This window comes from Chiloscyllium punctatum, chromosome 37 (genome assembly GCF_047496795.1).
Source record: "Chiloscyllium punctatum isolate Juve2018m chromosome 37, sChiPun1.3, whole genome shotgun sequence".
NCBI classification, from domain to species: domain Eukaryota; kingdom Metazoa; phylum Chordata; class Chondrichthyes; order Orectolobiformes; family Hemiscylliidae; genus Chiloscyllium; species Chiloscyllium punctatum.
Genome location: NC_092775.1, coordinates 41580782 through 41597113, shown reverse-complemented (window position 1 = coordinate 41597113; position 16332 = coordinate 41580782). Strand labels below are relative to the sequence as shown.

The following is a 16332-nucleotide window of genomic DNA, read 5'->3' as shown; positions in this document are numbered from 1 at the left end:
ACACAGTACTCCAAATGTGGCCTAACCAAGGTCCTGTACAGCTGCAACATCACTTCACGACTCTTGAATTCAATCCCTCTGCTAATGAATGCTAATACACCATAGGCCTTCTTACAAGCTCTATTCACCTGAGTGGCAACTTTCAAAGATCTATGAACACAGATCCCAAGATCCCTCTGCTCCTCCACCTTACTAAGAACCCTACCGTTAACCCTGTATTCCGCATTCTTATTTGTCCTTCCAAAATGGACAACCTCACACTTGACAGGGTTGAACTCCATCTGCCACTCCTCAGACCAGCTCTGCATCATATCTAAGTCCCTTTGCAGCCGACAACAGCCCTCCTCACTATCCACAACTCCACCAATCTTCGTATCATCTGCAAATTTACTGACCCACCCTTCGACTCCCTCTTCCAAGTCATTAATAAAAATCAAACAGCAGAGGACCCAGAACTGATCCCTGCGGAACTCGACTTGTAACTGGGCTCCAGGCTGAATATTTACCATCTACCACCACTCTCTGACTTTGACCGGTTAGCCAGTTTTCTATCCAACTGGCCAAATTTCCCTCTATCCCATGCCTCCTGACTTTCCGCATAAACCTATCATGGAGAACCTTATCAAATGCCTTACTAAAATCCATGTACACTACATCCACTGCTCTACCCTCATCCACATGCTTGGTCACCTCCTCAAAGAATTCAATAAGACTTATAAGGCAAGACCTACCCTTCACAAATTCGTGCTGGCTGTCCCTAATCAAGCAGTGCCTTTCCAGATACTCATAACGTATAAGTAGAAGCATGATTGAGAGTGAAACTAATGAAAATCAATCTAATGAGTTTTGTTTGTTTTGTAAACTTAAATTATGCAATGATTTGGTGATTCCTACTTCTGATGTATCTTTATTAAAGTTGATCATGAGAAGTCAACTTGCATTCTAGTAGTTCTGATAGTATTTAATAGCTGTATGCTATCTAGCATCAGATGCATTTAAAAATGTTTCAGAGACTTGAAGAAACATAAAAGAACAGTTTCAAAATTACTTTGTTTAATTTGGCTTTAACATTGACACATATGAAGCATTGCTTTTGATCTAAAGTGCAATTATGGCCCATTTGAAGCCTGAAACCTGGTTTAAATTTGTTTAACTGGTTTATATATTTTTCTAATTGTTTTTGCATAGAATCAATAGTTGGTTATACAATGGAACTAAACTCTACATGAAAAATGATTTAACTGTAAATGTTTTTTAAGCTATACAATAGTTTATTTGGTAACTGTTAACTTTTAAGCTCTGTTAATTCTGTGCAACTTGCACTATTACTTGGTTGGTTTATGATGGTGAAACAAATAATAAATTTTTAAAATCCATTCTGGTTTCAGAAGCAGGATTTCAGGTTTCTAGATTATATTGCAAATGATCCAATGTGACTTTGGCTTATTAAGAGATTCAATGTAGGAAGTTTGCAATCTGAGTTCATATCAAAAACCTGATGTTTATTTCTGTTAAAATCACTTAGTGTTCTGGGGATCTGGCAGTACAATGAAATTTCAAGTAATCTACAAAATATATGTTACTTTGTTCTTGTGCGGTTTTTTTTATGTGGGAGCTTCTGGTATGTATTGAGCCGATATCATTCAAATCAACATAGCTTACATAAATATAGTAAATATTCTAACTTTTGTTCTAAATTTCAAACTTGCAGTTTGCTAAGTGATCTGTACATTTCCAACACTGCTTTTTATCAGAACTATTTAATGTGCACGTATCATGTTGCTCAATAAAATGAAATGGTTTTGTTTTCAGCTCTGGAGCATGTGCCCAATTCAGTGCGTTTATGGAAAGCAGCAGTTGAACTTGAAGAACCCGAAGATGCACGTATTATGCTCAGTAGAGCTGTTGAATGCTGCCCAACAAGTGTTGAAGTATGTATGAAGGAGTAAAAAGATCCTATTTTTTGAAAACTCATAATAACAATTCCTTATATTTCGTTTAGTGAGTCCTCAAACTAAGGAATAGTCTTTTCAAACAGATGTTTCAGAGTTGTGAACCTTAAATTTAAATTATTTTTCTGTTGTAGCTTTGGCTTGCTTTAGCAAGATTGGAGACCTATGAGAATGCACGAAAAGTGCTCAACAAAGCAAGAGAAAACATCCCAACAGATAGGCATATTTGGATTACTGCAGCAAAGCTAGAAGAAGCTAATGGGAATACCCAGATGGTTGAAAAAATTATTGACAGAGCTATTACTTCACTAAGAGCTAATGGAGTGGAAATTAATAGAGAACAATGGATTCAGGTAATTGAATGTTGGTGTGAGTATCAGTCAGAGCTTTTCAATTGAGTTGAGTCACATGTTGAATTAAGTTAATTGAACCTGATATACTTGCAGTGTAATAGTCCTAAAGTAAAAGTTCATGATCTCCTACCATTATATATTTCTCAGCATAATCTGCTTAAAGCAAGTTGTGATCATAACATTTCAGGTGTTAGTAAGCAGAAAGTGTGATTTTGGCAAGAGCACTTGACCACCTTAAATTCTATTAGCTTTGAAGATTGAATTAGTTCTCTCTCATACCTCAGTGTGAAGGTAACTTGAGTAACTGCAAAACCTTTTCTCAGAAAGGGAAGCAAAGGGCGTCAGCAGATTTCATGTTTTTTAAAATATTTGAGATCTTTCCTATTTACTTTCTTTCAAAATCCAGTGTATATTGAAACTCCCAGAATCTGATTGACCTTTTACCAAAATATGCTTGCATTACATTAGTTTTTACAATACCCATGAAAATATTCAATTTTGGGTTCGAAGAAAGAATCATAACAATTCTCCCTTTATTCTTACAAATTACAAACACTTGGTTATTATAACTCAAGGAACACCGTCCCTTTGCACGGCACACCATAAACTGCAACTGAATTGGTGATCTTGACTTTCCAACAACACTGGAAAATCCCCAAACCCACCTCAATGTAAATGTATTTTTCTAAGTGTAATTTTGCTCTTTTTATTGACTGGAGGCTTGAATATATATTCTATATATAAAGTGATAAATATATGTTTTAACTGTACCTCTGAAATCCTTCAGTCACTATACCCTTACCACCTTGATTTAAGTTTTAATTTTTTGGATGCTTCTAGCTGACAGAAATGCTTTCTGTTTGCAATAGGATTGGGCAGATATTGTGGAGAATATGCGATTAAAAGTATTTGTTTTGTTATAAACAAATTCTTCAAAGAAAGGAAGTAAAAAATTTTATAGTGCCTTGTATCGTCCAAGATGTTTGATAGTAGACCAATATAGTAACCAAATTACACTCAATCGTTTTAGTTAGCTATTTAGAACCACATGATCTAAACAGGGTGCAATCAGCAGTGGGTGGAGGGTGGCGGTTTAGAAAGTGTGGGAGTTGGATGAAGTTGGGTTGGAGGTCTTTTTGTTTTTTTTTGCTGTCTTGTTTTCTTAACTACTTTCACAGATCAATGTTGAAAGGAGCATACAAAGGCCCAAGAGCTGGGATATTATTGTGAGATTAAAAGAGAAGCACCAGGGATAAGCAAAAGGTAGCGAATAAGATCAAAGTTGAGTAAAAGGGAGTATCTAAGTAATTTTAAAAGTTAGCAGTTAAGTTTCAGTTTGTCATTTCGGGTAAGGTCGACCAGGGGGAATGTGTGACCTGTCACATAGGGGGAAGTAATAGATCCTACCAGTGTCCTAGATGACCTTTCTGAAGTGCTCCCAACTTCAAAAGCTTGAGCTTTGTGTTTTGGAGATGGAGTAGTGGCTGGAAATATTGTGGCACATCTACAACCCTGAAAGTTACATGGATTGCATGTTTAGAGGGGTGGTCACATTGCAGTTCAAGGTACAGGAGGAAAGAGAGGAATGGGTGAAAGCCAGGCAGTTGAAGAGAATCAGGCAGGTAATCTTGGGTCTGGGTCACAAATTGGTTTTCCATTTTGGAAGCTGATAAGGACTGCAGAAAGAGACAGGCTCTGGCACTGCAAGTAGCCTGATTATACAGGAGAGGAAGAAGAAAGCAGGAGCAATACGAAGAGGGTATACATTGGTTAGAGGAGCAGGCAGACGTTTCTATGGCACAGCCATGATTGTAGGATGGTGTGTTGCCTCCCTGGTGCCAAGATACATTACTACCAATGATATCAGTAGAATGAGGCATCAAGAATTTAGGGACTGCAGGACAAAAGAGCAGGATTTTAACGCTTATAAGCTCCGGATTACCCCTCGTGCCATGTTCTTGCGAGTAAAAAAAATAAGGCAGATGAATGCATGGCTCAAGAGTTGACGTAGGAAGGGAGGGTTTTAGATTTCTGAATCACTGGGACTATTTCTTGGAAAGGTGAAATCTGCCCTCATGGGTGAATTTACTTGTGCTGTTGGGAGGAATTTAAACCAGCTAGCAAGGTTGGGGGTGGGGGGGTACGAAGAGTTGATAAAATAAAGACATGACATGTTAAAAGAACCAAGGCAAAGGGATTTCAGCCATGTTGAGTTCAAGGGAGTAGGGCAAGGCTAATTGACCTCCATTTTAATGTTCAGAGTGTTACAGGTAAGGCCGATGAGTTAAGAGTGTGGATTGACATGGAGTTGTGATGTTGTGGGTGGTGGGAGTTTGGAACGTACTGCCTGGAAGGTGGTTGAGACTGGAGCGCTCATGACCTTTAAAAATTATGTGGATGTGCACTTGAAATGTGGACCAAAGTGCTGGAAAGTGGGACTAGTGCAGATTTTTTATAGCTTTTTTTGTCAGTGCAAAGTTAATGGACTGAAGGGTATCTTTACTGTATGATTCCCAAAGAGGAAGTGTGCCATTTTAGTGAGAAGCACAAAGATGACTGATGGACTTCAACAGTTTCCTCATTTCCCCTTCCCCCACCTCACCCTAGTTCTAAACTTCCAGCTCAGTAACTGTCCCCATGACTTGTCCTACCTGCCTATCTTCTTTTCCACCTATCCACTCCACCCTCTCCACCTCGACCTATCACCTTCATCCCCTCCCCTACTCACCCATTGTACTCTATGCTACTTTCTCCCCACCCCCACCCTCCTCTAGCTTATCTCTCCACGCTTCAGGCTCACTGCCTTTATTCCTGATGAAGGGCTTTTGCCCGAAATGTCAATTTCGAAGCTACTTGGATGCTGCCTGAACTGCTATGCTCTTCCAGCACCACTAATCCAGAATCTGGTTTCCAGCATCTGCAGTCAATGTTTTCACCGAATTTTTCTTGCCTGCTGAGGCATTTGTTTTTAGCTTGTATGTTAGAAACTGTCCTATGCACTAGTACTTTTCTGAGTGTCATCTAACATCTTGTATACCTAAAAAATTGTTTTATTTATAGATCTAAGCAGATTGGACCTATATTGTAATTGAGGCTAGTGAGATTTTTTTAAAACGCTTATTAATAATGCAATGTAAAACTTGTTGCTCCCTGGCAATTGCGTGCAAGATTGAGTGTCATACTTTTAGATTTGGCTCACTGCTTCAGTTAATCAAAGGCACATTTCATGGTAAAATGTTTGCTTAGTGTCTGACTCACCAGCGAACTTCCTCCAGATGTTCTGACAGTCTTTGGATGTTTTGAGAATTTTTATTTTCATAACATGTCATTGGTTTATTTTCTGTATTTATTGGGTTTTTTAAAATTATATGTTTAGTTGTGTTGTGACCATGCAATTGTTTTGTAAACTTTATGATTTGATATTGACAAAGGCAAACAAATTTGTTACCAAACTTAGAATTGACAGCAAGTCAGTTTTTATGAAATAATTTGTACCATCTAAATTTGTAAATAATCTGGCACAATTGTTTTGTAATACATGCACTACTGTTGTGTTTTTGTACAAGCTTTGGTCGAAATATGTGTAAATTAGTAACTGAGAAATTGCTGTAACTGATAATAGCAGAGCTTGTGTGAGAGTTATCTATTGATTGTTTTAACGGAACCATTAATCTGTTTGTAAGGAATGTTATTTTCCTCAGTTGCATATAGTGCTACTATTGTTGCCTTGCCAGTACCTTATACAGTTTCATCATTAGATATCTGCTTTTGTACTCTATACCTCTGCCAATGAAGGAAACCATATGTTGTCTTTACAACATTATCTACCTGTACTAGACCTTCAGGGAACTCTGCATGCCAAGGTCTTTCACTTCATCTATCTGCCTCTGTATATTCTTGTTTATTATATATTCCCTTTTACTGTTTGACCTCCCTAAATGCATTACCTCATACTTATCAGAGTTGAACTCCATTTGTCGCTTACTTGCCCATTTCACATCACTTTGGAGCTTACAGTTATCTGTTACACTATCCACTATACGGCCAATTTTTCTGTCATCTGTGGGTTTCCCAAATGTGCAAAATGTTCAAGTCTAAATCGTTCACTTACAAAATAAATAGCAGGGGTCCCAAAACCAATTGCTATGGAACACCACTTGAAACAGCTTTCCATTCTCAAGGGTAGCCATTGACAATTACCCTTGGGAACATGGCAGACTAGTCACTAAGTAAAAACCCATGTGGGACTTTGTCAAATGCCTTACTGAAGTCCATATAGACAACATAATCTGCACTTGTAAATCATGACCTTCCTTGAACAAAGCCATGCTGACTATCCCTGACTAGTCTGTGCCTTTAAGTGACAATGTATCTGATCTCTCTCAATTGATTCTAACAATGTGCCCACCACTGAAGTAAGACTAACTGGCTTATAATTCTTAAACTATTTCCCCTTAAACTATGGTACAGTCACTTGCACAACAATGGAATTGAAATTCATGCTACAGAGAATGTTGAGTCTCTCAAAAAGGCTTCATTTGAGGTATTGGGAGGACTCTTGCTTCATTGCTTATTGCAAGATCCAGACCAATATCTGTTTGTTGTATATTCTGCGGTACTTTGTACAGAAGTCTTGGTTGTATGCCGTAAATGATAAAATGATAACACGGCAATTTGAAAAGCTAGAAATGTATAACACAGATTTGCAGTAGTTCCTTTGTTTACTTCCTTTACCTGAGTTCTTGATCAGAATTTGTAGCTCCTGTTTTCCTCAATTATTTACTGATCATTTCTAGAAGGGTTTGGTAAGTGGTCAATGAGCAATTACAACAAAACTTTAATGTAACCATTCGTGATTGTTTATAGGGGAACAATTCTGATTTGAAATATCGTACTTTTGGACATTATTCATTTTAGAGTCATTACAATTATTAAAGCATTTTCATCAGTATACTGGAATCCGATGGGTTTCTATTACATAGCATCAGGATGTATTTGTTGTTCATATTTTAATCTGTGCTCTCTTCTGTATAGCACAAGGTTGCAGCAAGAAGATACTCTGGAAATTTCTACAGAATTAAAATGAATAAACAATTTCTGATACAATGTATACTTTGGACAAATTACGCTCTAATACTTAGGTTTTATTTTAAATCTGTCTTGGAAATCTTGATGACTATGGGTGAATGTGAACTGCGACTTAATCTGAGGATCTTGTTGCATAAATAATATCCTAAATAACTACAAATAAATTTCCATATTGTTTGTTTGAAATTCTATTTAATTACTTGAATAAAAAATTAACAACTGAAAGTTTTAAAGTTTGTTCATTCTACATAACTGGTTTGGTTTATCTATAATATAAATCTTGCTTTAATTCTTTAATGCGACTCACTTAGTTTTGTTGTCTTTACAGGATGCAGAAGAGTGTGATAGAGCAGGAAGTGTTGCCACCTGTCAGGCTATTATTCGTGCAGTTATTGGAATCGGTGTTGAAGAAGAAGATCGAAAGCATGCATGGATGGAGGATGCAGAAAGTGTAAGTGTGGAGAATGTTTTTATTAAAAACCATACTCTACTTTTAACAAGTTCGAGTATCTCCACTTGATATTAAGGCTGCATTTAACCAAGTATGGTATCAGAGGCCTTAGCAAATGTCAGTGGAAATCAGAAGAAAGCTCTCCAAAGAGTGGAGTCATACCTTTCACAAATTTTGTTGTTCGTCTCAGCTGATAACATCCCTTTAGGAATTCTTCAGGATAGAATCCCAGGCCAAGCCATCTACAACTGCTTCATCAATGACTTTCCCTCCAATCTAAGAAGTGGGTATGTTCATTGTGAAGTGTTAAATACTATTCCTGATAATTAAGCAGCTTGTTAAAAGCAGTCAGACCTGGAAAGTACTTAGCCTTGAGCTAATAAATGATAAGTCACTTGGTTGATGCTTCAGAACAAAGCTGAGAGAGTGCTGCAGTGTCGATTTTTGTATGCAATGTAAAACTAAGGCCAAAGGCTTTCTAAGGTTGGCTTTGAGATCCAAGATCATTATCTGATTGCTGTTTCTGGGAATTTGTTTAATGTCAATTTTTGTTTATTACTCTAGCATTTCAAAAAAGCACTTCATCGGGTGTAGCTGTTTGGAACTTGTTGAAATTTTGAAAGCTACTCTATGAATGGCAGACATCTTTAAAATTCCATTGGAATACATGAAATAAACTCAGTAGCAAACGTACTGTCATTTATAATTTACCTTTTGACAAAATTATTCCTGTACAAAAGTGATTGGAGCTGAGCAATTGTATGTTTGTTCAGTTTAGTAAGTTTGGATCCAAAACTTTTGTAAATTTGTTCAGTGCTTTTTTATTGCTTTTTATAATTTGTAAGATCATTTTAATTTTTTCATGTTTGTTTCTGTCTTATTATTTAGTGTATTTCCCATGGAGCACTTGAATGTTCAAGAGCAATTTATGCACATGCCCTCCAGGTTTTCCCAAGCAAAAAAAGTGTGTGGTTGAGAGCTGCGTACTTTGAAAAAAATTATGGCACCAGGTACTATTACAATATTTCTATTTCACTGGCATAACTGTGCTTGGCAGAGGTGATCGAAAATAATTGTCTTGTGTTCATCTGAGAACCTCTTTCTGTTTGGCTAACTTCTATTATGCATACTCTAGATCTGATAACTAGTCATATAAAAACAAGTTGCTATCACATTTAAATCATGATCATAGTCTGTATGACTACATTTAAAAACCATCAAATTCGACAATATCTTGCAATTATTCTGGTCAGAGACATTATGGAACAGTTCTAAATTGGGAGAGACTTGAATGTAAACGACCCAGTTTGGAGGTTTGCATGCTACTACTATATGGTCCTTCCCTTAAGTTAGAATCTTAAGGTTTTTTTTCACATGCATTTAAATGTTAAAGTGCAGTTTCCTATTGTGAAAGATCTCATGGTAACGTGAGGTGATTACGTAATTTCATGCCTGAGATTTCGGGGAAGATTTTAGCTCAGGTTGTAAGTTTGCTTGCTGAGCTGGTGGCTTTGTTCTCCGAAATTTGAGCATGCTGGGTAACATCATCAGTGAGCCTCTGGTGAAGCATTGGTGTTCTGTCCCGCTTGTTATTTGTGTGTCTTGGTCTGTTTTGGTTGGTGATATCATTTCTGGTCTGTTTCTGAGCGGTGGCTAAATGGGGTCCACATCTATATGTTAATGGAGTTCCAGTTTGAATGCCAGGCCTCCAGGAATTTCCGTGTATCTCTTTCGTTTGGCCTGATCCAGAATGGATGTATTGTCCCAGTCAAACTGGTGTCTCTCTTCATCTGTGTGTATGGATACCAGTGATAGTTGGTCATGTCTTTTGGTGGCTAGATTCCTGCCCAACTGTCCAACGTAATGTTTGTTGCAATCCTTGCAGGCTATTTTGTATATGGCATTCATTCTTCTGGCTGTGGATACGGGGCTCTTTAGATTCATCAGGAGCTGTTTCAGTGTGGTGATAGGTTTGTGCACCACCATGATGTCTAAGAGCCAAAGTAGTTTGGTCGTCATCTCTGAAATGTCTTTGTATATAAAGTGGCTAAAGTCTCAGGGCATGGTGTGTCTTATGTTTAGGTCTGTTGTGCAGGAATTGGCGGACTGTGCTTATCGGGTAACCATTGTTCTTGAACACATTGTATAGGTGTTTTTCCTCAGGTCTAGTAGTTTGAGGATGCTTAAATAATTTTATGCCATTTTTACAATTTCTGGTAAGCCTCATTACATGTGAACCTGTAATGAATGACTGACCATAATTAATTATATTAATATCTAGTTTAAAAATGATGGATGATTTTCCCGATTAACCATGAAAATAATATCTAATCATACTTAAATGAAATGATCCTATCTTATTTCAGAGAATCTTTGGAAGCCCTTTTGCAGAGAGCTGTGGCTCACTGCCCAAAAGCGGAAGTTCTTTGGCTAATGGGAGCCAAGTCTAAATGGTTAGCTGGAGATGTGCCTGCAGCTAGAAGTATTCTTGCACTTGCTTTTCAGGTCTGTATGAAGAACATTATCCTGTTTGATAAGAGTTTTAGAAAGTGCTTTGAATTGCCTCTTGATATATTGTTTTCACAATGATGATCAAAAAAGTAAAATGCTATGGATCCTATAAAACTTGCATCAAAACTACAAGTCCTGGGAGCTGCAGCAGCTCAGACAGCATCTTGAGAGCCAAACAGCTGCTTTTCTTATTGACAACTTTGTATCAAAGGTTGATTTGGTAATTTGGTTTTAATAACCTTTTAAAACTGTATTATACTTTCCTTCCTATTTTCTCCCTTTCACTTCCCTCTACTACTCTGTCATAACTTTTAGTTTGAAGATAAAGATAAGATAGACCAGAAGTCCCTGACTGCTACCAGGGTGAGAATTGGAATTATCTTTTCTTATAGTAGACATCCCTTGAGAACATATTAGAAATTATGTAAATTCATAAAAATCAAGTTCTACTTACAAAGATGTTTTTTGATTCAGATTAGGACTCCCTTTGAATTAAAGTTTTAGTTTTAAAACACAAAATTATTAATTGCCTAATTCAGTATATATTTTAAATTCAGAAGAACAAGAATAAATAGTGGTATGCCAGGTTGGATCACTTAACAACACTTCTCTCAGAGTAAAACTAAACAGGAACAACTGCATTTCAGGCAGGTGCACATATTTTAGTTGTCATACCAGTGCATTGTCTGAGATGTTATCTTCCAGCTTAGATATTAAAGCTGAGGGTCCATCTGTCCATCCTTGTGATTCAGCAGGATATAAAACATTCAAAAAGTGACAGTGCATTCAGGTGCTCTGGCCAAAATCTCTCCCCCGGTTTTCTTGTGATCAGCAATCGCTCACTAATGGACTGCCTTTACGACCCCAACAGCTAAGATCTAAACTTGCTGTCCTGCCACATTGTACCCTACTATTCACAACTCAATGAAACAAATAGGAGGTGGGGTTTAAGCAAATACCCCTACCGTCAATGGTAGGAGAACCTGGCACATGAGCATTTGCAACCATCTTTAAATGAATGACTGATCCATTTTGGCCCCCTTCGGTGATGCCCAGCATCACAGATTCAGTATTGGATCAATTCACTTCACTCCAATGATATCATAAAGTAGCTGAAGACCTAAATATTGCAGAGGTGATAGACCCTGACAATATTCTGTTACAAGTACTGAAGACTGGTGCTTCAGAACGAGCTGTGTTCTGAGCCAAGCTGTTCCAGCACAGTTACAACACTGGCATCTACCCAATAATATGGAAAACTGCTCATGTTACAACCTTCGCATTAAAAAATAGGGCAGATCCATTCCATTCAATTACTGCCCTATTCAGTTACTCTTAATGGATTACCATTACCATAAATTTATCTGGATCTGGACTAGTGATAAATATACTGTGGCCAAAAGAGCAAATCAAAGGCTAGAAATTCTGCACTAAGTAAATCGCAGACTATCTCACCAGTGCCTGCTAAACACTTGGAAGGTGATGTGTTAGAAGTGTAATGGGATACTCTACACTTGTCTGTATGCAGCTGCAAAAGTACTGGGGCTCAACACTATCCAATATAAAGCAGTTTGTTTGATTTGCGGACTATTCACCACCTTCAACATTCAATCCATCCACCAGTGACAGAGGTAGCAAAGTCTACCATCTACAAGACGCACCAAGCATCTGTGAACCCTATAATGTAGAAGAAAATGGACATAAGGTGCAGGGGAGCACCACCACCTGCCAGTTCCCCTCCAAGTCACATACTGTCCTGACTTGAAACTGTGTCAATTCCTTCACTGACATTGGATCAAAGTTCTGGAACTCCCTTCGTAACAGCATTGTGAATGTTCTTCCACTGCAAGGACTGCAGTGGTTCAAGAAGACAGCTCATCACTTTTCTCAGGACACACAAGGAATGGCAATTAATGGCTGATGTAGCCAGCGAAGCCACATCGCTTGATTGAACAAGGTGAAATATTGGTGATATATTTCTTTAATTTCAATAAATATATTTTGGCTTCATTGTATTTTTTATTTTGTAACAGGCTAACCCAAACAGTGAAGAAATTTGGTTGGCTGCAGTTAAGCTGGAGTCTGAGAACAATGAATATGAAAGAGCACGAAGACTGCTGGCTAAAGCTAGAAGCAGTGCTCCCACTGCAAGAGTAAGTAAATACAGAGCATTTCATATTTAAACTTAAAATAATCAGTACTCCTTTGGTTGGATGCATCAGTAATAATCGCACAACCTACCGTGTTTTGAGAAGATTTGTAGCACAGGTTGAGGTTCTGGATGTAGGTTCGCTCGCTGAAAATTAACCTTCCAGCTCAGCGAGTAAACCTATGTCCTTTGCACAATCTACTTTGTTGCTTTAAAGGAATATGTTGTGCTATATATTTTAAATAATATTATGTGACTAACATGTATTTTTCCAAGCTATGGATGAATTGAAAATATTTCTTGTCTCTACATTACCAATAGTTAGGAGGATAATAAATTTAATCCCCCACTATCAACATCCTTGGGATTACAATTGACCAGAAACTCAGCTGGATTTGCCACATAAAGACAGGTCAGAAGCAAGGAATACTGTTGCGAGTAATTTACTTCCTGACTCCCCAAAGCCTGTCAACCATCTGCAAGGCACAAATCAGGAGTGTGATGGATTACTGTCCACTTGTCTGGATGTATGCAACTTCAATAATGCTCAAGAAGCTTGACACTATACAGGACAAAGCAGCCGCTTGATTAACACCATATCGACAAGCATCCAATCTCTCCAACAGTGACCGTATTACATACCGCTGCTACTATCTACAAGATGCACTACAGAAATTTACCAAAGTTCCTTAGACTGCACCTTCCAAACCTGCAACCAGTTTGATCTAGAAGGACGAGTGCAGCAGATACACGAGAATGCCGCTACTGTCAGTCCTGACTTAGTAATATATCTGTTACTTCACTGTCGCTGGGTCAAAATCCTGGAATTCCTTCCCTGATAGTATTGTATTAAAAGCACACAACGTCTGGTTATAGTCCAAAAGATTTATTTGGAAATAATAGCTTTTGAAGCACTGTTCCTTCATCGGATAGCTGTGGAGCAGAATCATATTTGTATTTGCTGATTACATACACTCACACCCACGCATACACCCGCTGTCTTGTGTACATACACACAGGTACCCCCCAACACCCTCACCGACACAGTCACACTCACGCACATACTGTACCAAGCATGCACACATACACACAGGTCTATGGGGTGAATTTGTATTTGCAGATCCATTCTATTTTGCTCAGAAATCTACAGGTAGTCAATCTATATAACATTTTATAAATTCCTACTTTAAAAATAGAGCTGAAAATATGTTGCTGGAAAAGTGCAGCAGGTCAGGCAGCATCCAAGGAGCAGGGGAATCGACGTTTCGGGCATGACCCCTTCTTCAGGAATGAGGAAAATGTGTCCAGCAGGCTAAGATAAAAGGTAGTGAGGAGGGACTTGGGGGAGGGGCGTTGCAAATGCGATCGGTGGAAGGAGGTCAAGGCGAGGGTGATAGGCCGGAGTGGGGTTGGGGGCGGAGTCCATCACGAAGGACTCAAAGCCCTCCGCTTCTTCCTTTCCCGCCGTACCAACCAGTACCCTTCCACTCACATCCTCTTTCGACTGACTGAACTGGTCCTCAACCCGAACAACTTCTCTTTCCAATCCTCCCATTTTCTCCAAACCAAAGGAGTAGCCATGGGCACCCGCATGGGCCCCAGCTATGCCTGCCTCTTTGTAGGACATGTGGGACAGTCCATCTTCAGCAGCTACACTGGCACCACCCCTCACCTGTTCCTCCGCTACATCGATGACTGTATCGGCGCTACCTCGTGTTCCCACAAGGAGATTGAACAGTTCCTCCACTTTACCAACACCTTCCACCCCAACCTCAAATTTACCTGGACCGTCTCAGACTCCTCCCTCCCCTTCCTAGACCTTTCCATTTCTATCTCGGGCGACCGGATCAGCACGGACATTTACTATAAACAGACCGACTCCCACAGCTACCTAGACTACACCTCCTCCCACCCTGTCCCCTGTAAAAACGCCATCCCATATTCCCAATTCCTTCGTCTCCGCCGCATCTGCTCCCAGGAGGACCAGTTCCAATACCGTATAACCAAGATGGCCTCTTTCTTCAAAGATGCAATATCCCCCCAGACATGATCGATGTTGCCCTCCACCGCATCTCCTCCACTTCCCGCTCCTCCGCCCTTGAGCCCCGCCCCTCCAACCGCCACCAGGACAGAACCCCACTGGTCCTCACCTACCACCCCACCAACCTCTATATACAGAGTATCATCCGCTGTCATTTCCGCCACCTCCAAACGGACCCCGCCACCAGGGATATATTTCCCTCCCCTCCCCTGTCAGCGTTCCAAAAAGACCACTCCCTCTGTGACTCGCTCGTCAGGTCCACACCCCCCACCAACCCAACCTCCACTCCTGGCACCTTCCCTGTAACCGCAAGAAATGCAAAACTTGCGCCCACACCTTCCCTTCTTCCCCCCCCCCCCCTCCCCTCCCCATCCCTTACTTCCCTCCAAGGCCCCAAGGGATCCTTCCATATCCGTTACAAATTCACCTGCACCTCCACACACATCATTTATTGCATCCGCTGCACCCGATGTGGCCTCTATTGGGGAGACAGGCCGCCTACTTGCGGAACGTTTCAGAGAACACCTCTGGGACACCCGGACCAACCAACCCAACCACCCCGTGGCTCAACACTTCAACTCCCCCTCCCACTCCACCAAGGACATGCAGGTGCTTGGACTCCTCCATCGCCAGACCATAGCAACATGAAGGTTGGAGGAAGAACGCCTCATCTTCCACCCAGGAACCCTCCAACCACAAGGGATGAACTCAGCTTTCTCCAGTTTCCTCATTTTCCCCTCCCCCCATCTTGTCTCAGTCAAATCACTCGAACTCAGCACCGCCTTCCTAACCTGCAATTTTCTTCCTGACCTCTCCGCCCCCACCCCACTCCAGCCTATCACCCTCACCTTGACCTCCTTCTACCTATCGCATTTCCAACGCCCCTCCCCCAACTCCCTCCTCCCTACCTTTTCTCTTAGCCTGCTGGACACACTTTCCTCATTTCTGAAGAAGGGCTTATGCCTGAAACGTCGATTCTCCTGTCCCTTGGATGCTGCCTGACCTGCTGTGCTTTTCCAGCAACACATTTTCAGCTCTGATCTCCAGCATCTGCAGTCCTCACTTTCTCCTACTTTAAAAATAGAACCAGTCTGATTCAAGATTGGGAGACAGACTGACTCTAACCTCACACCTTTAATGCATAGTTCGAGCAGAGATGTCACCTTTTTAATAAAATCTCAAGAATGTGACTTAAAAGAAGTTCTGGGATTTACATATTAATGAACCAAAATCTGCAATCCATTCTGAAAGGTGAAAGACTTAACAGTAATCTAAGTTCAGTTAATATATCGTTTCAGTTGCATGACACTGTAATCTTTTGCTATAAATTCTGTGTCATATGATCCTGCTCCACAGCTACCTGATGAAGGAGCAGCGCTCCAAAAGCAAGTGCTTCCAAATAAACCTGTTGGACTATAACCTGGTGTTGTGTGACATTTAACTCTGTCCCCCCCGAGTTCAATCCCAGCACCTCCAAGTCAAAAATAATGAAGATGAATCATACGAGTAAGACATTGGGTCTTTGCTTACTTCCACAGGATGCACCTGAGAATGAATAGCTCTCATTTTAGACACACAAACTTGCTGCTCAGTTATTAAAATTTTCTGAATTTACTTGAACAGTAAGAAAACATAAAAATTCTCATTCCAGTATATTTCATTGTGAGAAAGTAAAAAGTGACACTGAAAAATTGGAAATCTGCATTTTATATTTCAGATATTTAATTTTTTTTTTCCTCTCCCACTCCAGACAAAGTAATGGTTCTTGATCTTTCTCTGCTTTTTGT

At 39.8% G+C, this 16332-nt stretch overlaps 1 protein-coding gene across 1 annotated transcript in view; it reads left to right on the top strand.

Moving 5' to 3' along the window:
* Positions 1-16332, top strand: part of prpf6 (PRP6 pre-mRNA processing factor 6 homolog (S. cerevisiae)) — a 51879-nt gene that overhangs the window by 26428 nt on the left and 9119 nt on the right. The window contains exons 10-15 of the mRNA XM_072556656.1: positions 1813-1931; positions 2087-2305; positions 7722-7844; positions 8733-8854; positions 10211-10349; positions 12389-12508. Coding sequence (XP_072412757.1) covers positions 1813-1931; positions 2087-2305; positions 7722-7844; positions 8733-8854; positions 10211-10349; positions 12389-12508 — 842 coding nt within the window. The remainder of the gene's footprint in view (positions 1-1812; positions 1932-2086; positions 2306-7721; positions 7845-8732; positions 8855-10210; positions 10350-12388; positions 12509-16332) is intronic.